The sequence below is a fragment of the Ochotona curzoniae genome, unplaced genomic scaffold, assembly GCF_017591425.1.
Source record: "Ochotona curzoniae isolate NIBS_2020 unplaced genomic scaffold, NIBS_Ocur_1.0 contig_4792, whole genome shotgun sequence".
In the NCBI taxonomy this organism is placed as follows: Eukaryota; Metazoa; Chordata; class Mammalia; order Lagomorpha; family Ochotonidae; genus Ochotona; species Ochotona curzoniae.
In genome coordinates this window covers 5,574,344-5,594,990 of record NW_024466389.1, presented here as the reverse complement: position 1 = coordinate 5,594,990, position 20,647 = coordinate 5,574,344, and the positions used below count along the sequence as shown (strand labels likewise).

At 53.9% G+C, this 20,647-nt stretch overlaps 1 protein-coding gene across 1 annotated transcript in view; it reads right to left on the bottom strand.

Moving 5' to 3' along the window:
• The window catches only part of PEX14 (peroxisomal biogenesis factor 14), a 143,898-nt gene that overhangs the window by 5,721 nt on the left and 117,530 nt on the right, over nt 1-20,647 (bottom strand). Inside the window, exon 5 of the mRNA XM_040987898.1 lies at nt 3,015-3,100. Within this exon, the coding sequence (XP_040843832.1) occupies nt 3,015-3,100 (86 nt within the window). The remainder of the gene's footprint in view (nt 1-3,014; nt 3,101-20,647) is intronic.

Here is a 20,647-nt window from a genome sequence, read left to right as displayed (position 1 = left end):
GGCTGGGCAGCCCCCAAAGAAACCAGTGCTGGGTAAAGCCGCATGGCCAACCTAGGTCCCAGGGAGTGCGGACAGAGGGCAGGCAGCTCTCTGTGCCCAAGGTAGTGAGACATGGTCAAGTTCAACTCTCACAGGTGGTGCCACATGAGAGCAGCTCAGGCCTGGCGGGCATTACTGAAGGTGAGCCTGCTAAGGCTGCCGTCCTGGAGGTGGGAGGGGGTCACGGGAGCAGGTGGTCCCCATGGGAGACATAGGTGGGAGGCTGCTGTAACGTCAGCATCAATATGAGCTCAGGTTCACTTCCAATTCAGCTCCCTGGCAACACACACGGGAAAGCAGCTCAAGGACTTGGGCCCCTGCAATCACGTGGGAGACCCAGAAGCAGCTCCTGGCACCGGGCTGCCTAGCACAGCCTCAGCTGCTGTGGCAGGGCTCCTGGCCCTGGCCCTGGCTCCTGGCCATGCCCTGGGCTGCCTAACACAGCCCCAGCTGCTGTGGCAGGGCTCCTGGCCCTGGCTCCTGGCCCTGCTCCGGGCCGCCTAGCACAGCCCCAGCTGCTGTGGCAGGGCTCCTGGCCCTGGCCCTGGCTCCTGGCCCTGCTCCGGGCCGCCTAGCACAGCCCCAGCTGCTGTGGCAGGGCTCCTGGCCCTGGCCCTGGCCCTGGCCCTGCCCCGGGCCGCCTAGCACAGCCCCAGCTGCTGTGGCAGGGCTCCTGGCCCTGCTCCGGGCCGCCTAGCACAGCCCCAGCTGCTGTGGCAGGGCTCCTGGCCCTGGCTCCTGGCCCTGCTCCGGGCTGCCTAGCACAGCCCCAGCTGCTGTGGCAGGGCTCCTGGCCCTGGCCCTGGCTCCTGGCCCTGCTCCGGGCCGCCTAGCACAGCCCCAGCTGCTGTGGCCATCTGAGGAGCTGAACCAGTGAAGGGAAGATTCTGTTTCTCCACCTCTCTCTATCCCTGCCTTTTAAATAAACAACAATTTTTTTTTTTTAAGTGAAGTGCTCTTAAGCCCAGGTGAATCCTCATTCACAACTGAGCTGAAACTCATCAACTATAGCCTTTAGCCTCTCACTTCACGTGGAAAACTTCCCAAGCATCAAAGACACCCCGCAGGTGTACCCAGCTAACAATGCCATCCTGACATCACAAATGCCAGGGCAGCGCAGGGCAGGAGCAGAGCTGCTGCCCCAGGGGCCGTCTTCAGGTATTGACAAAACACCAGGATGACTTCTTACTGCTCCTCCTTCAATTGTTTTCAATTTAAATAAACGATCTGCTGAAGCTTTAGAATGTTCTCAAGGGCCCTAGTGCCTCAAGTCCTCGCCTTGCATGCTCTAGGATCCCATATGGGCACCGGTTCGTATCCTGGCTGCTCCACTTCCTTTCCAGCTCCCTGGACCCATGTGGGAGACCCAGAAGAAGCTCCTGGCTCCTGGCTTTGGATCAGCTTGGGTCCAGCCGTTGCGGACACTTGGAGAGTGAACCAGCAGATAGATCTTTCTGTCTCTTCTCTGTAAATCTCACCTTCCAATAAAATTAAAAAAAAAAAAAAATTTAAGACATTCTTGCCATTCTCTCAATTTGTATTTGGGGGTCTCTTCTTTCCTAGAGCAAAGCAGGGCATGGCAGAAACACCTGCCTCAGGAACCCCACCCAGGGCCCAGACCACCCGGGGCAGCTCTGCAGGGAGCAGGCCTCCCCGGGGCAGCTCTGCAGGGCGCAGGTTACCTGGGGCAGCTCTGCAGGGCGCAGGCCTCCCTGGGGCAGCTCTGCAGGGCACAGGCCTCCCTGGGGCAGCTCTGCAGGGCACAGGTTACCTGGGGCAGCTCTGCAGGGCGCAGGCCTCCCGGGGGCAGCTCTGCAGGGCGCAGGTTACCCGGGGCAGTTCTGCAGGGCACAGGTTACCTGGGGCAGCTCTGCAGGGCGCAGGTTACCTGGGGCAGCTCTGCAGGGCGCAGGCCTCCCCGGGGCAGCTACACACTGGCCACGTGTGCACCACCCAGCAGAGCTGAGGCACTCGGGAGAGGTTAATGACTGTCTCACTCTCCTGGTGTCTAGTGCATTTAGTGCCTGGGAAGGGGCCGCGCACACACAGGTGAGGGAGGCACCAGCCTAGACGAACACGTCTCGGGCCCCAGCACAGTTTGTTTCTGGATTTCTGACATGGAAACTTCCAACTCCAGGAATAGATGAAAAAATTACATTGTGCTATAATTCTGTCATTAACTTTTGTATTAAGTCAAAAATTAAGAATCCCAGAGAGCAATGTTTAAACATGTCTCACATGCTCAAAGTTACAGCTTGAGTCTGCGTGCTCACTCAGGTCCAAATAAGGGGTGAAGGAGCTGGCGGCTTTAGCAGAGGGGGCCTCTCGCCAGGGCCAGAAGACTCCTGGCCAGCCCTGCCCTCCAGGACAAGCTTGCATCCTCTGATCCAAGTGGGAGCTCCACCCTGGTACCAGGCAAGGACACGCCCACTCGAGGCCTAAGGCCCCACGCTCCGCACCAACCCCTGGGTGCAGAGGGCTGATTTCCAAAGCCCAAGGGAACCCCCCACCCCAGTCTACAGGTGACAAAAGGTGAGGCTCAGCAACCGACTACATGGGCTCCTGCAATGTGGCTTCCCATGAGCAACGGCACAGATGGGGCTGCCCGGGTGCCAACCCGGGCACTTTCTCAAGGAGCCAGGACTGCTGGGGTTACTCTGCCAACCCCAGAAATGAGCACAGCCATAGTCGCTCCAACTCCAGCACAGCAGCTGGAGCAGTGTCTGCCTGACCCGCTCTCACACGCACACGCTGCTTGCCATGTGCAGGCACCATTGAGGCTCAGCCTCCAGTCACCTGTGAGGAGTGAGGCGCTTGCAGGAGAGGCAGGTGCCCGGCCGCGGGGCACCAACGAGGCCTGACCACTGCCTCCCAAGTGTGCAAGACCTCAACACTGCCTGCCCCTGGCACAGAGCTCTAGAGCAGCCTAAGGGTGCCAGGACATGGCACCTGCCACCACCAGGAAGGCAACTTACCTTGTAGAGTTGGTGAAGGCCAAACGTGATTCCGGCCATGATGATGGCCAAGGCGCCATAATCTCGCCATCGGGAGCCCGCGGGGCCTAGGAGTGGGAACAGACAGTGAGGACGGGCTCACAGCAATAGTTTCCCAGGGACACAGGGGCAAATACACATGCCCTGGGGCACACGGCGGCAGGAAGACAGCATGTGGCCATCAGGAACATCACCTCCGTCCAGGCCCTCTGAGTCATTTGCACTCCCTGGGACACAGTGATAGCCATGTCCACAGGGTGATCCAAGCCCCCACTCTGCTCTCCTGCAGAGCCAAGGAGAAAGACGACACAGGCCCCAAGGCACGGGGCTGCAGAGAGAGAGAAAGCAGAAGGGTGGGCCAGGGAGGTGGGCAGGAGTAGACAGCAGGGTCAGGAGGGCCTTGGTGGAGGTGGCAGCAGAGAGCTGCTGTTCCCAGGGCAGGGAAGCGGTCTGTACCACCATGCCCAGGGCATGTGGGACACAGAGACCAGCCAGGGAAGGAGCCCACGGTGCCAGCGGGAAGTCCCAGGGCTCTGAGCAGCCAGGTCCTGGGGGTAAACCTGGCAGATGAGTGAAGGAGGAGAGTGGCTGCACCTGGCCGCTCTCACCAAGAGCGTCGCAGCCTGGCTGGGCAAAGCAGGGACACAGGACGCTTCCCGCCTTCCCCTCCCTCCTGTGCCTGCCAGCTCCTGGTGTCCCGGGATAGGACAGGAGCTGCTCGGTAAGCCCCATGGCAGCACACGGGCACACGGGACGAGGACCTGCTGGCCAGTGCAGGAGTCTCCACCACAGAACTATCTTCAGCCCAGGCCTCTCCCAGCCCCTCAACTCCCATTTCTGGTGAACCCTTAAACATTTTTTGCTTTGTTTGAAAACCAGAGTTATAGAGAGAGGGGGAGGGAGAGCGCTCAATCTTCCATTCACTGGGTCACTCCCTAGGCCAGGCTCCAGCCAGGAGAGTGCAGCATAGCCCGTCTCCCACATGCATGGCAGGGGCCCGCACACACGAGCCATCTGCTGCTGCTTTTCCAGGCGTACCAGCAGGGAGCTGGGTTGGAAGTAAAGCAGTTGTGATTTGAACCAGCACCCTCTTGGGATGCCAGGCTTGGAGGAGACAACCTGCGGTGATGTCCACTTTCCCAGGTGACACACGGTCAGAACCGACCCCTCTCAGCAAGGGCCATCCTCTGCCCGACTCACAGCTCGGGCTCAGGTCTGCCCGTCTGCAGAGCTGTGTGCGTGCGGCAGGGACCCCAGACAGAGCCTGTTTCCCTTCTCTCACCTTTTGTCTAGCTGCACAGTATCTGACCTCTCCCTGCACGGGGACACGTGGCTCGCTTCCTCCCAACCTCGCCCACAGCACACGGGGCCTAGGCCCATGACAGCATGCATGTCACCTCCCCCATGGGCACAAGGAGGGCTGACAGAGTGCTGGGTCACGAGGTACATGGGCACTTTTTTTTTTTTTAATTGAAAGTCAGATATACAGAGAGAAAGAGAGATAGAGAGCAAGATCTTCCGTCTGTTCACTCACTCCCCAAGCAGCTACAATGGCCAGAGCTGAACTGATCTGAAGCCAGGAGCCAAGAGACTCCTCTGGGTCTCCCACGCAGGTGTAGGGTTTCAAGGCCCTGAGCCGTCCGACTGCTTTCCCAGGCCATAAGCAGGGAGCTAGAAGGGAAGCTGGCTGCTGGGATTAGAACTGGCGCCCATATGGAATCCCGGCGTTTGCAAGGCAAGGACTTTAGCTGCTAAGCTACTACGCCGGGCCCACATGGGCACTTCTGAGACATAGCAACTTATGTCCGGCACTATCCCTAATTTCACATAATGCATACAGCAGGCGCCAGCTGTCTTCCACAGCACTGTGGCAAGACGGCCACCCATGGCGGTCCGGTGTCACTTGACCTTGCTTTGAGGGCAAGTCTTTTTTTTTTTTTAAGATTTATTTTCATTTGAAAGGCAAGATTTTACAGGAAGAGGCGAGAAAGCCTCCATCCGCTGGTTCACTCCCCAGCGCGGCCCAGCAGCCAGAGCCGAGCCGGATGTGTACTGAACGGTCTCCACTTGATCAATTTCTTCCTTTTCTTTTAAGATTTACTTCTTTTTATTGGAAAAGCAGATTTTACAGGGAGAAAGATCTTCCACTTGATGCTTCACTCTCCAAATGGCTGGAGTTGCCTTCAGAGCTGATCTGAAGCCAGGATCCTCCTCCAGGTCTCCACTGCTTTCCCGGGCCACAGCAGGGAGCTGGATGGAAAGTGGAGCAGCTGGGACATGAACCACGACGCCCACATGGGATGGTGGCAGGGCCATCCCAGCCTCTGACGGGAGTCACACACACCTTGTCTGCCCCTCATCTCCGGGCCCCGCCCATGGGGATTGTGGCCTGCAGACGCTCGCGTTTCTATGAACACAGCCACCCACTGTCATGGCCCCAAGGGCTGTGTGGCAGTTAGAAGGATGTCCCACCCCGTCCTGGGCTGATAGGATCAGTGCTCAGGTGTGCGCAGCGTCTTGGGAAGGGAGCTGTCCACCCTGCCCCCTGCCATGGGACACACTCTCAGGGGCTCAGGGACCACTGGGGGACCCTGAGGACCAGGCGTGAGTCTGGCTGGGGCTTCTGCCTCCTCTCCGTTTTCCCACTCAGCTTAGTTTGGCCTGCTAGGTGCAAAATCCAAATCCTAATGCAAGTTCACTCCCAAGGAGGAAACCAGGAAGGAGCTACTTGCCTTTTTAGACAGTCCCTGCTCAGGTGGCTGGAGTTCATGGCCACACCAATCCGTGCGGCCAGGTCCTCAGCGAGGGCACCTTCAGAACTGGGCATGATCACCCCCCTGTGGTGCTGGGACCCACAAGGCACTGGGTCAGGTGCCAGCTGTTCCACTTCTGATCCAGCTCCCTGTTAACAGCCTGGAAAAGCAGCAGAGCAGACCCAAGTCCTTGGTCCTGTGCAGCCACGTGGGAGACCAGGGAAAAGCGCCTGGCTCCTGGCTTCAGATCAGCTCAGCTCCAGGACTGGCCGTGTCGAGACGGAGCCAGGGATGGAAGATCTCTATCACCTCTGCCACTTTGTCTTTTAAAATGACAACACTGGGACATACTGCAGGACGAGACACTGACCACTTCTCAAATACACACTGGCCACCTTCCCAGCAAGCAGCTGGCCTCGAAGCTGGACCCCACCCCGGCCTGCAGGGTCACTGCGTTCCCTAAGGGGTGGCAGCCCGGGGCTCGGGAGCCACAGCCCTCCAGCAGCGGTGCCCTGTCCGGGGCGCTACCCTCAGCCAGGCCGAGACGCACCTGCGGTCGCCTCCAGCTCACCCTTCACCTCGCACGCCTCCTCCGTTCCTGCCAGGCTCCTGTTAAGAACATTTTATTGCCCTTGATTTTCATTATTAATGAAAAGGGACCAGAATGATCTTTCCTAAAGTTCAGAGAGTCTATAAAGACAAGAAGCTGAAATGCCATTTGACTCGTTGCAGAGCTGCGCGGCACAATCCTGTCTTGTGGCAAAATGAAGAAAAGAGGAAAACTCGGATAGAGAAACCCGTGCCCTGCGTGGCTGGCGGAGGGCAGCAAGCCGGGCTCCTGCAAGATCCCTGGCGCAGCGCAGAGCAGCTCAGCCCGCCCGAAGGGTCAGCGCAGGCCCCACCAGGCTGCCCTGTCACCACGCTCCCCGGGAACAGACAAGGGTGGAAAGTGGGGCTGGTTCTGCTGCTCAGCTGGGCGGGAAGAAGTGCACGCACTGAGCTCTCTGCACACTCAGGCCTCCAGACACCGGGCAAGCACGCTAGAAGCCCGGGATCGAGACCCCAACCGATGCCACCCCACAGCATACGACTCCAAGTGCCACTATGCCCACCTGACAGGGGCAATTGTGCTAGACCCCACAATGCAAGAATGCCTCTCAGTCATGCCCCGCCCCCAGGGTTGGCCTTGGTATCTCCATGGAGGACCAGGTGACCGACTGGCGATCACCCTTTAGCTCAATGTATGTCTGAGGCCGGTCACCGGCTGTGGCCAAAACAAGGAGGGGACGCACTGTGATGGAAGCGACAGGAAGCTCTTTGAAACTCAACAGCTCCTTCATGTTCCTGGACTCCAGGAACCACTAGCTGCTGGCAGTGCTTGTGGAGATGGGTGGCCCAGGGGAAGCGGCAGTGGACAGTGTCCACAGAGAACAGGGCCTGAATCAGGGACAAAGGCAACAAAGGTAGTTCTTTTGTTTCATTTTGTTTTTTCTCTAGGTCATTTCCTTAACAGTAGTTCCTCAGCCAAGAGCTGCTCGCCCTGAGCACCAACATCATCAACCATCCTGTGCTCAGGTGCGGGAGCCCTGCAGCATCCCGCGAGGGCCGAGGGCGCGTCCCGCGAGGGCCGAGGGCGCCTCAGCTGCGGAAATCCGACACTGCAGTGCAGAGCAGAGCAGAATGCTCACTGGGGCCTGTCCACCAGCTTCGCCCAAAAGCTGCCCTAGAACTCAACGCTAAGACAGCCTCACTCCCAGCGAATCAGTGCTGGCTCCAGCTGGACTAAAGGCGTGCATGGACGTGAAGGGACACAGCTGGGGGTGGCTGGCTGGGTGTGGTGCTGGGGTTGGCTGGCAGCAGTCGCAGGAGCACCTGGGCAGCCTGTCCAGAAATGACACTGTGGCCGCTGCGGGCGGGCCCGAGCCTGCCTTCCCATGCGCAGCCTGCGAAGACCACCTCCCCATCGCCCGTGGGCTGCGATGCTGTCACCAGCATCTGCGGGCTCGCAGGACACCGAGAGGCACACCCACCCACCCAGTCCCTTCCAGAAACTGAGCTGCCACCACGCTGTTGGGAGGGGCCCAGAAGTAGATCTGTGCTTCCATGGTCAACTACTTCTTTACCGAAGAGGCCAAGGCAAATGTGTGGAAAGGAAAGGATAAACCTTCACAGCGATGGCCCTGGAGCAAGCGGACACCCATGAAGGGCCAGGCCAACCCCGACTCTCCACATCACCATACACAGAAACTCATCCAAATGGATTCCACACCTACATAAAAATCAGAAACTATGAAGCTTATATGTCATAAAACGAAGAAGCAAAGGTCTGGGGTGGCAAAACAGTCAAGATACAAAGAGCAAGAACCATAAGAAGAAAAAACTGATAAGATGTACACCATCAAAATTCATAATTTTCAAAGGCACTGTCAAGAAAATGAAAATGCATGCTGATGGCTGGGGGAAAGCATCTATGAAACAGATATCTGATACAGGATTTGTAGCTAGAATATATAAAGAGTTCTAGTAGTTCAATAATTGAAAAAAAAAAAGAGGGCAAAAGATTGAAGAAACTCTTCCCAAAAGACGTATGAGCAGCGAGGCACAGCTTCACATGGCCAGCCACCAGAGGAGTGCAAATGAAAAGCCCAGTATGGTTCTACTATTCACAAGAGAATGCCTAACGTTAGAAACCAAGACAACAGGGCTGGCAGTGTGGCACAGGGAGTTAAGCCGCTACCTGCAGCTCTGGCATCCCACATGGGAGCTGATTCAAGTCCAACTGCTCCACTTCCAATCCAGCTCCCTGCTAACGTGCTTGAGAAGGCAGGAGAAACTAACAAAAGTGCTTGGATGACGTGGAGGAAGCTCCTGCCTGGATTCACACCAGCCTCCGGGGAGTGAGCAGCGCATGGGACAGCTTTACTTCTCCTTCTCTGTAACTCAACTCTTTCAAACAAAAATAAGCAAAACACACACACAAAGAAGACAAAAATGTTGGTAAAGATACGGGAGCGACTGAACTCACACACTACTAATAGGAACAGGAAAAAGACAACCATTTTTGCAAAGAGTTCAAAAGTTAAACATACTCCTAACATGTGACCAAGCCATTTCACACCCCGGGGATGCACCCAAGAGCAATGAAAGCCCACGCACACACAGGGGCTTAGACACGCGTGCTCACAGCCCCAACCACGTCACCGCCAGCAGGCCAGGCACACCGCGCAGCCGCCACTCCCACTGATACCCCCAGCGTCACAAAGCTGACACGGCGCTTCACACACCGTAGCTCCTGTGCACGACAGCGTGGCCTTGCCTACCTAAACACACACTGATGCACGAGCCTGCGGCCGACAGCCTCACCCAACAGGCAGCCTGCTCTGCCTCGTGCACACACCCGGGTGAGCGCTATGAAGGTGTGATGGATGAGAAAACCAAACAAATCCAAATGGCACGGGCACCACGGCACACAGCAGACTGCCCGCCGTTTTCCCCATGGCCACGGGCACCAGGGAGCCGTCCTCAGCACCAGCGCACAGCACTGCCAGCGGTGATGGGGCTGCACATCAGCCCAGAAAGTGCCAAGTTCAAAATCAGAAGCACGGTTTCTACTGAATGCACCCCTCATGTGCTCCTGTACAGCGAGTTCAGGGCAAGCATTAGAAGCCAAAGGCCATGTGTATTTGTGCACAGGAAGCAGTAGTGCTAGCCGCGGCCAACTGGCCAACACGCAGCCTGCTGTCAGACAGCCATGAGCTAATAATGGTTATCACATTTTAAAGGATGTGGTGAGGGGGAAGGGAGAAGAGGAAGAGGGGAAAAAGAAAACAGCAGATGGAGGGAAGGGAGGAGGAAGAAAAAGCAACAGAGGGCCCGGCGCGGTAGCCTAGTGGCTGAAGTCCTCGCCTTGCATGCGCCGGGATCGCATATGGGTGCCGGGTCTCCCTCTGCCCACTAACCCAGTGAGGAAGCAAGACCTGCAAATCCCAATGCAACCTTTGTTTTAAAGGCTGATTAAGGGCCCAGTGTTGTGGCCTAGCGGCTAAAGTCCTCACCTTGTAGAGGAATCCACCATTGGCGGGGGGGGGGGGGGGGGTGTTGGGGAAGGGAGGAGGGAATCCCAGTGCCTATAAAACTGTGTCACATAATGCAATGTAATCAATAAAAAGTCCTTACCTTGAATGCCTGGGATCCCACATGGGCGCCGGTTCTAATCCCGGCAGCTCCACTTCCCATCCAGCTCCCTGCCTGTGGCCTGGGAAAGCTGTTGAGGACAGCACAAAGCCTTGGGACCCTGCACCTGTGTGGGAGACCTGGAGGAGGTTCCTGACTCCTGGCTTCGGATCGGCGCAGCACCGGCCGTTGTGCTCACTTGGGGAGTGAATCATTGGACGGAAGATCTTCCTGTCTTTCCTCCTCTATGTCTATCTGACTTTGCAATAAAAATAAATAAATCTTTTTAAAAAAGACTCACTCATTTGTTTACCTGCTTGCTTACTTATTTATTTCACACAGAAAGGGAGAGGGGGCCTTCCATCTTCTGTTCACTTCCCAAATGGCTGTGACGTCAGAACCTGGAACTTACACCCAGGCCCCCATGGGCGGCATCTACCCCGTAGTCGAGCCATCACTGTCCCCCGACCCATGTGTGCCAGGAGCAGGAAGCGGGGATTGCAGTGGGCGGGGCTGGAAGCAGACACTGGCAGCAGGCGACCGAGCATCTCTCGTAGCATCTCAACTTCCACACCACATTTGCCTCTCAAGTCCATTTTCCATAAACTTTTTGAAGTATCATTGTATCTGATAATGCAAAAATCGAACACTTACATGTTATAGAAATAATAAAATTAGCAACCTTAAACTGGCCTGATTGAGCTGGTAAAAATTTCCAAGACTGCTGTGGCTGGCCAAGTGTTCCGTAAGCTGGGGGTGACCAGTGCAACTCAGTGTCCATGGGGAAGGAAGGGCTAGAACAGGGCTGCAGGCTTCACTGGCTTCCCCAGGGCGTGGCCGAGCAGCGCTCACGAGAGCAAGTTCCAGCAGGTGTTCTCTGAAGGCAGCTGGTCCCTCGCCTTCCTTGTCCCATCTCCTACTCTCTGCATGGCAGATGGGACATCGAAGTTGGAGTGCTCCTATTGGCCCACTGGGCACCAGCCAGGGACACAGAGCGAGGAGGCAGGCTTCAGGGGGCCCTGAAGACCAGGAGCCCCATGGCTACCTGAACTGTTCACCTTTATGCGGGAGCAAGTTTGGACATACTCTTTAACCCCTCAAATCTTGGGGTTCCCATTGCTTGTGGCAGACTCTTATAAAACCAGTGCACCATGAGTATAGCCACATTTGTACCTGACTCCAGCAAACAGCGGAGGCTCCTTCCAGCCCAAGGAGTCTGAGGAAGCTTCGTGCACTTCTGCCCTGGGGAACTGGTCTTCACTGGCCACAAAGGGCACACAGGGCATGGTCTCCGTGTAGCAGACACCATGCCACCTAACAGAAAGTAACTTCCCCCTCAGAGGCTATCACGGCTGAGCCAGCAACGTGGACAAAAGAATGTCCTCATGGGTAGGCACGGTGGCACAGCACCCTAAGCTTCTGCCTGTGATGCTGGGCACCAGTTTGAGTCCTAGTTGCTCCACTTCTGATTTTACTCCCTGCTTAGGCACTAGGCAAGAAGTGGGAGATGGCCTAAGTCCTTGGAACCCTGCACCGGTGTGGGAGACTGGAAAGAAGCTCCTGTCTCCTGGCTTCAGATTGGCTCAGCTCTGGCTATTGCAGCCACCTGGGGGAAGGCACCAGCAGATGCAAGACTTCCCTCTGTCTTTCCTCTCTCTGTAACACTGACTTCCAAGAAAAAACAATGTCCTCAAAATTAGAGCAGTGCTTTCTTCAGATATCAGGAAGTAACTGTTGGGAGCACAAAGTGAGATCTGTCAAACCGCGGGGAGAGAGAGAAGAAAAGAGAGAAAGAGAGGAGAGAGGGAGAGAGAGGAGAGAGGAGAGAGAGAGAGAGGAGAGAGAGAGAGAGAGAGAGAGAGCGAGGAAAGTGGCAGCGAGGCTTCCCATGTCCTTTCCTGAAGCAGTCCACACGGCCGGTCCAGCCAGCTCCATGGCACTCCCACCCAGGCCACCCCTGGTCCCAGGGCTTGACCATCCCTTCCTCCCAGCCCTGCCCTCCCCATCCTCGCGTTGGTGCAGTATGGCTTACTGATCCTCACCACCAGTCCCAGGCCTGTCCCCTCTGGCACATGTGCCCCAGACTAGCAGCTGGGGAGTGCCTTTGTTCCTGAATTCTGAGTGCTCTCAGCATCCCCCTCATGCAAGGGCCCCAGGGATTCATCTCTGTTCTCTGCCAGGCCCTGGACCTCCCTGCCCACTGACAGCGGCCCGTCCTCCTCCATGCCCAGCTAGGCACACAGCAGCCTTACCACCAGACTACAGGTTAGCTCTCCCAAGAAGAGACACATTTCCACCACCATCCAACAAGCAGTTCTAGAACACTTGCTCAGTCAGAGCCTTGGGCCATAGGGAGAGGCTGCTGTGGTGACGTTGCAAGATAATCCTCTACCTGCTAGTACCAGCAAACCATATGGGCGCCAGTTCGTGTCTCAGCTGCTCACTTCTGATCCAGCTCCCTGTTTACAGCCTGGGAAAGCAGCAGAGGACGACTCAAGTTCTTGGGCTCCTGTATCCATGTGGGAGACCTGGAAGAGGCTCCTGGCTCCAAGCTTCATATCAGCTCAACTCTGGCTGTTGCGGCCATGTGGGGAGTGAATCAGTGGACGGAAGACCTTCTCTCCATCTCTCCTCTTTGTAAAATCTGCCTTTGAAATAAAAATAGGAACTGCATGGTAGCGTAATGGTCAAGGTCCTTGCCTTGCACGCTCCGGGATCCCATATGGGCGCCGGTTCTAATCCTGGCAGTTCACTTTCCATCCAACTCCCTGCTTGTGGCCTGGGAAAGCAGTTGAGGACGGCCCAAAGCCTTGGGACCCTGCACCCCCGCGTGGGAGACCCGAAAAGAGTTTCCTGGCTTCTGGCTTCAGGTCGGCGCAGCACCGGTCTTTGCAGCCACTTGGGGAGTGAATCATCAGACGGAAGATTTTCATCTCTGTCTCTCCTCCTCTCTGTACATCTGCCTTTCCAATAAAATAAATAAATCTTTAAAAGTAATCTTTAAAAGTTATTTCCTTTAACAGGAAAAAACAGAACTCAGTTTAACAGGGAACACACTGATTTGAACATTTGAACACACATTTGAACAGTGTGGGGTGCAGTGGAGAGTCTCCATCCTGGTCAGAATGGAACGCCTAGAAAGATTTCCTGGAGGAGGCGGCAGCTGACTCATAACCTGCAGGACAGCAGAGAGGGCACCACCAGCTGCGCGTGAGGACAGGGCTGAGGACGCCCGAGGAGGCGGCCCTTCTCTGCACTGCACCTGCCCAGGTGACGCCCAGGTGACACAGAGGGCTTTATCAAACAGCTCAGCGTCTCAAACAATCAGATGCCACACCTCAAGGTCAGGCATCACTGACTTTCCAGCTGTGCCCTGCTGGAAGGCACCAGACTTCCTCATGGCCTCTGCCCTGACCCAGGGCCCTGTGCCCCAGCCACTCTGACCCTTGCCTCGACCCTCCCAGATAACCTGCACCCCCAGACGCAGTCACATACCTGCTCTCTGAACTGGCGCTCCACCCCTCAGGGTCACCACCCTCCCGGGGCAGGACCCCCCAGCACTGCTGTGCTGGCTCAGCCACCTTTTCTACTGGACAGGGGCAGGGGGACAGCCACCTTGGTGGTTTCTGTGGTCCAGGACCTAACAGCACTGGGCACACAGCAGGCATTTCATAGAAAGGTCTGGCAGGAAGATAACAGGACCACACACATGCTCTCCCACAGGGCTGCAAAGGAAGCAAGCCCCCAACCCCCTTCAGGATTCTAATCCGGCAACGTCCAGCCCCCTCTTCTCAGGAGCACAGGACGTTAATATTCTATGTGAGAAAGAGGCAACTGCGGCTACAGGTTCGATTAAATGGGCATAAAGTGTTTATGAAAAACAGTAGGGGGACATGGCCAAGCCCAAGACATGATTACTTCTCTGCAGAATCTACATGGGCCCTTCTGGGTCTTCCAGCTGCCTGTTGCTCGTCTCTCTGGGAGGGGAGACCTGCCAATGGGGTAGCAGTCGGGCCAAACTCAGCACCTCTCCCAGGACTCAGTGGCCAGCCGATCTCTTTGCACCAATGCCACCATGCACCTGTAGATTCCTGACAGGTGAACAAAAAGAAACCAAAATGAGAAAGAAAGAGTCCACTCTCCCCTCGACTCATGGCCTCACTTTCCTGGGCTCAGCCAGCTTGCTCCTCAGCCGTGTGACGGTGGTGTAACCCTGCTCCGGGCGACACCAAGCTTTACCGGGTGTCACCTCCCAGCTCTTACACAAAGCTTCCCTGACTTCCTTAGCTCACACTCTCTTTTCTGTATTCTTGAGGAATTTGTCTGTATAATTAATTTTGGCATTCAATCACAATGTCCTATATTGGTATTCTTCTCCACAGAGTTTATCCTGCCCTTCCCAAAGACCTCGGCAGATCTTAAAGATCGTCCACTGAACTTCTCCCATGACACAGCATGCAGCACACCCGGTGGGTGCTCAGCAGCCCCTGAGGACTGAACTGCTCCCATCCGGGCAGGCCTCCAGCCTCTCTCTGCCCCCACTGAGGACTGAACTGCTCCCATCCGGGCAGGCCTCCAGCCTCTCTCTGCCCCCAATGGCTTTTATGATCATCTCGAGGTCAACCATGTTCAGCGAGAACAGAGACGGCGGGAGAAGCACCGGGGCCGGGCCCTGGCAATCCCGGTCTCTAGGACTGGTCTCGGGGGGGTGGAACGACCTTAAAGAGCCAAGCGACGGGAGGGAAGGGGCTGCTGGCGACGCAGGTGGAGAAGCCGTGGGAACACGCTGGATCAGAGGCCGTAAATCGCTCGCAGACGCAGACAATGCCTCGGTGATAACCATGCCGGTTGCACACCCAGTTCAGAAACTCCCCTGAGTTTGCTTGTAATTAAGGGGGTTAGAAAGGTAAAAAAAATGTATAAACCCAATTAATCATTTAAATATTTAAAGTCAGATTTTTTTTCCTCACTCCAGGATTAGTATATTTCATACGGCAGCAGCAGACAGCCCTGGTTTGGACTGGGGTTCATTTTAGAGCGTGTTTAAACTAGTCAGATTGAGTGATGCTCCCAGCAACTAATCGCATGTCAAATAAAAGATATTTTATGTAATAAATTACCGCTACAAGTAATTCAAATGTCATTTATCAGTTTTATTATCAGTCAGGCAAAGTCTTGTTTCTCTATATTAATCAAAATCAAGCCTTTTTTTTTTTTTTTTGGAGCAGTTTTGACACCTCCTGGCAAAAGTACAGAGTGAGGAGGTAGCAGGCGTCACCCCAGAGCAGAGCAGAGGTAACGGCGGAACAAGCGAGGGTGACAACCAAAAACGTCAGGTGCTTACCATGACCCTGACCACCATCCTCACGCTGCTGTCAAAGCAGAGGGGAGAAAGCACCTGATTTTCAGGGCCAGGGTGTGTAACGGGCTCAGAGCGCCCGGCCCTGCTGAAACGCTCCCTCCACCCAGCCTTTCAGTCTCTTTCCCAAAGACCCGAGGCTTAACCCTTTGTGACTGTGGGAAGCAGGTGAGTGCTAACCCTTCAGGCTAACTCTGTGACCCAGCACAACAATTCCTTCCGAGAAAGAAGTTTTCGAGGAGCCGAGAGACCTGTTTGGTATTAAGCATGGGAGGACACAGCCGGACTAGAACAGATGTGCATCTTATGCAATTCTGCACCCCAGCTGCCACAGCCTTTTCTCAACAAATCCCAATAAATGATTGGGCCCAGGGATACAACTAAAGCAAAAAGGTGGTGACTTAGCCACACGTGAAGAAAAAGAAACATGGGAGCGGGTTCAGGCCCAAAGCAAACGGCAGGGAGAATCAAGATGGCAGAATAGGGTAAGGACACGTTTAAACGGACGGAAAAACATTTAATCAGGATTGAAGCACAGAGGACACATTCCAGGAAATAGGAGAGGACAGAACAACAGCAGAGGGGTACCTGGAGACTGACAGACACAGGAAAGCAGCGGACACAAAGGCGTGGTGTTGCAGTGACTGATACTCCAGGGGCATTCAGCTAACAGTGATCTGAACTCCACCAGCAGCCGGAACTCCAGCAGCAACCAGGTGGGAAGGGACTTTCACTGGGAGCTTGGGAGGTAAACCCAGACAAACAACTGTCCGTCCTGCTGGTCTGTTTGATTTGACCAGGAGCAGAGACAGAGCAGCAGATCCCAGATGGTCAGTGCGAGAACAGGGTGGATTTCATAGCTCAGTCAGCCCCCTAGAGCTGACTGGGCGCCATTTTGCGTGAGGAGGCAAATGCAAGGGAAAGGACTGAGCATTCGCTGAGCTGCAAGTGAACTCATTTCTGACTCAGTGAACTGCATCAACGTGGCATTCTACAGGTTCCAGCCGGGGCAGGTCTGGGTAGCCCTCAGATCTGACGGCCAGCAGAGCAAGAACTCTAGTAGTGGTATGTCAGGCGCCATTTTGTACACTATGACAATAGCTTTAGGACTACAGGGGACAACAGTGAACTGCACATGTGCTGAGCTCGCGAGAACTTGCTGAGTTCAAGGTATTGCACTGGTCCTGCAGGAAAACAATACTGCATGGGTCAAAATAGGTCCATGTGGCACCCAGACCTAACGTCCAACAGGTTCCAGCAAGATCAGCGCCACCAACAACCTAATTATATAGGACACCTGCTGTCTCTCTAATCCTTGGACCTGCTCCAACCGGAAGTGGGGAAAAGGTTGCAGAGACAACGGTGCAGCCTCATCATGGTATCACAGGAGGTGGAGAGGGGTGAGCCAGGAGCTGTGGCTGTAGAGACTACAGTGGAAATCTAACATAAGAACCCAGACCTGGAACTCGCTGGAGGTTGTGGCACAATTGGCTGCAAGCAAAACATTGTGTACCAACTGCAATACGTAAAATTGCATTGAAGATGTGTGGGTGACACAGCTCAGAAATGTGCCTCAAGGAGAAGACTCTGCTAACTAGAAGTACAATGATTAAGAGCAAAAGAAGAGACAAAGGCACAATGAATATTACTGAAAACTCCCCTGCAACGGAGCAAAACCCTATGCCAACCTCAGAATTAACTGAGGAAGACATTGAGAAAATGGGGGACACAGAATCTATCAGACTCATTTTAAAGATTCTGGTCAAAATGAGAAGCTCATGCAAGAGTTCAAAGAATTTAAGGAAGCAATAAAGCAAATCAAGGCTGGTATATCAGAAATTAAGAACACAGTAGAGCAAATTAAAACTACAGTGGAGAGTCTCCAAAATAGAATGAAGCAAGCAGAAGAAAGAATCTCAGAATTGGAAGATATCCCCTGGCATCAGGGGAAAGCCAACAAAAAGCTGGAAGCAGAGCTGGATCAGGCCAAAAAAAGTATTCAAGAATTGAAAGACACTATTAAGAGGCCAAATATAAGAGTGCTGGGAGTCCCGGAAGGTGCAGAAAGAGAAGCTGAGTTTGCAGATATAGTTAATGAAATAATAAAGGAAAATTTCCCTAATCTAGAGAAAGAATTGGGAAACAAGATCCAGGAGGGACACAGAACTCCCAACAGGCTTGATCAAAAACGATCTTCACCAAGACACATGATCATCAAGCTCTCTTCAATTGAACATAAGGAAAAGATCCTTAAATGTGCACATGAAAAAAATCAATTGACATGTAAAGGAATGCCAATTAAACTCACAGGAGATCTCTCATAGGAAACTCTACAGGCCAGAAGAGAATGGAGTGACACATTCTAGATTCTAGAACAAAGTAAACGGCAAGGACTGGAAGAGAAAGGAGTTGCAGGCGCTGAGCCAGGAGCCCAAACCCAGGGTGCCACTGAGGCTCCGCCCACTGGGATTGGTGGTGGTGACGCCAGCCAATGGGGCACTGCAGTGCTGCCATTATTCATTTGCTGCACACAAAAGGAGGCCTGTGACACACCAAGCAGATCCCCAGACCCTCAGCTACAATGGAGAAGGAACAACCCCACTGGTTCTGGCTGCTATAGCAGCCATCTGCCTGCAAGTGGAAACAATGGTGAAGCCAGAGAAAGATGGCTTAGAAAGTGGCTGTCATGGCGCAGCATGGTGGCACAGCAGCTGAAGCCACAGTGCCAGGCCAACGCTTGCACCTGGTTCTGGAGTGTCAGTCTTAGTCCTGGCTCCTGCATTTGCAATCCAGCTCTCTCTCTCATTCCCGGGAAGGGTCTCTCTCTTGTTCCTGGGAAGGCCGTGGATGCGGCCAACAACCTGAGTTCCTGTGTCTCTGTGGGAGACCTGGCTGGGGTTCCAGGCTCCCGGCTTCAGCACGGCCCAGTCCTGGCCAGGTGGGCATTAAGAGAGCAGATGGAAGAGCTCTCACATCCCTCTCTCACTTCATGTCTGCCTTTCTTAATATTTCATTTTTAAAAAAAAGCAAGAAAGAAGATTAAGCTACTTTCCAAAGTTTTGTAGTTGATTCAAACTAATCTTTCAGGCTTCGTGAAAGTAACTTAAATGGTTTCTGGTTTTATTTGCTTTTTTATTTTTATTTAATTTTGTTGGTTTTATTATTTTTTTTAAAGATTTATTTTTATTGCAAAGTCAGATATACAGAGAGGAGGAGAGACAGAGAGGAAGATCTTCTGGCTGATGATTCACTCTCCAAATGGCCACAATGGCCGGTGCTGTGCCAGTCCGAAGCCAGGAGCCAGGAGCTTCCCCCAGGTTTCCCATGCGGGTGCAGGGTCCCAAGGCTTTAGGCCGTTCTCGACTGCTTTCCTAGGCCACAAGCAGGGAGCTGGATGGGAAGTGGAGCTGCCAGGATTAGAACCGGCACCCATATGGGATCTTGGAGCGTGCAAGGCGAGGACCTTAACCATTATGCTATCGCACCAGGCCCCTTTGGTTTTATTTTGAAAGTGCACATTGATAACTAACTTGAAGAAAAAATTTGTTTAGATATACATATTTTTAAATTTTGAATTCTTGAATTATGTGGTACAATTTCATATAGACTGGGATTTCCCCCCAAACTCCCACCCCCAACAGATTTTCCCCGTTTTACTATAATGGTATAGTCCTTCCTAAGGAATCATAATTCTGTCAGTCTCTTATTTAAGTGTACCCTGACATTGTAGGCACAGACAGTGTCAGTCCAGCATCCCATAGTCTACACATGTCCAACAGTTTCATTGGGAATCCATCTTTCGCCTGAGGCAGCAGGGATGCATGTTCCATTTTTCCCCCACATCTGGATAAGGTAGACCCCTGCTCCTCACACAGGAGATCATGATGAAGCACCTGACTCTGGGCTGGCCAAGCTCGTGACCATCTGGGGAGTGAACCAGTGGATGAAAGACCTTGCTTTCTGCATCTCCTTCTCTCTGCGTTTCCAATAAAAATTGGAAGAAAAAAAAAAAAAAAGAACCAGAGCAGCCAGGACACGATGAACCGGTACCTATATGGGAAGCTGACGTCACAGATAATGGCTTTAACCGCGACGCCACGGGGCTGGCCCCTTGAAGAACCTTTATTCCTATGGAAGCATTTGTTTAAAAACAACAAAAACCCCATGTAGTCATGACAGTTAAAAGCAGCACTCCAAAGGCTCTTCCCCCTTCCACACGGAGTTCTCTGTTTCCACGTGAGGACACAGCCAGGATAGGGGAGGGCGGGGGGTGCGGGGGAGGGCGGGGAGGGCGGGGGGGGGGTGCGGGGGAGGGCGAGGGAGGGCAGGGAGGGCGGGGGAGGGCGGCCTCATCTACAGAAAGCCATCCTGGGGTGTGGCATGTACAGCTGCCGCCTGGGACGCCCACCTTCCAGATGAGTGCTAGTTCAAGTCCCAGCTGCTCTGCTTCTGCTCCAGTTCCCTGTTAACGCACCTGGGGTGTATTTGGAACCTCACATCCACGTGGGAGACCTGGAAGACACTCCCGGTTTGGGCCAGTCCAGCCCCGGTCACTGCGGCCTTTTGGAGAATAAGCCAGCAGATAAAACACCTTCCTCTCCGTCATCTCTCTCTAACTCTGCTTTTCAAACAAAATAAAAAGAAATACTAGGAAAAAAAAAAGAAGAAATTGGGAGAAAATTATTTCAAAGTGAGCAAATGAGTCTACATTCAGGACGCAAGATGTGTTTGTGAAACGGTAGCAATCAAAAGCACCGGGCAAGGAGATGGAGACAGCGCTACTCACAGGCCTACAGTTTGTTGTCCACACGCTAAAACACCTGACTCTCACAAGCAACTTACTTGGTCTGGTCTTCCTCCTCCCCCGTGTTTTTTTTTTCTTTTTTAAAGTTCATCTAGGACCTGGTATGGTAGCTTACAGGCTAAAATCTTTGCCTTGCACACACCGGAATCTCATATGGGCGCCGGTTCTAATCCCAGCAATCCCACTTTCCTTCTGGCTCCCTGCTTGTGGCCTGGGATAGTAGTCGAAGATGGCCCAAAGTCTTGGGACCCTGCACCCATGTGGGAGACCCAGAAGAAGCTCCTGGTTCCTGGCTTCAGATCAGCTCAGCTCCAGCCACTGCAGCCGCTTGGGGAGCGAGTCAACAAACAGAAGATCTTTCTCTTGATCTCTCCTCCTCTCTGTAAATCTGCATTTCCAATAAAAATAAATAAATCTTAACAAAAAAAATCTGGTTTTGTCACATTGTTTTGGAAAAGAAGAAGAGCTCTCTGATCTCCAGCTCTGGGTGGGGCTGCCGAGGATGGGAGAGAGAAGACCAAGCGCG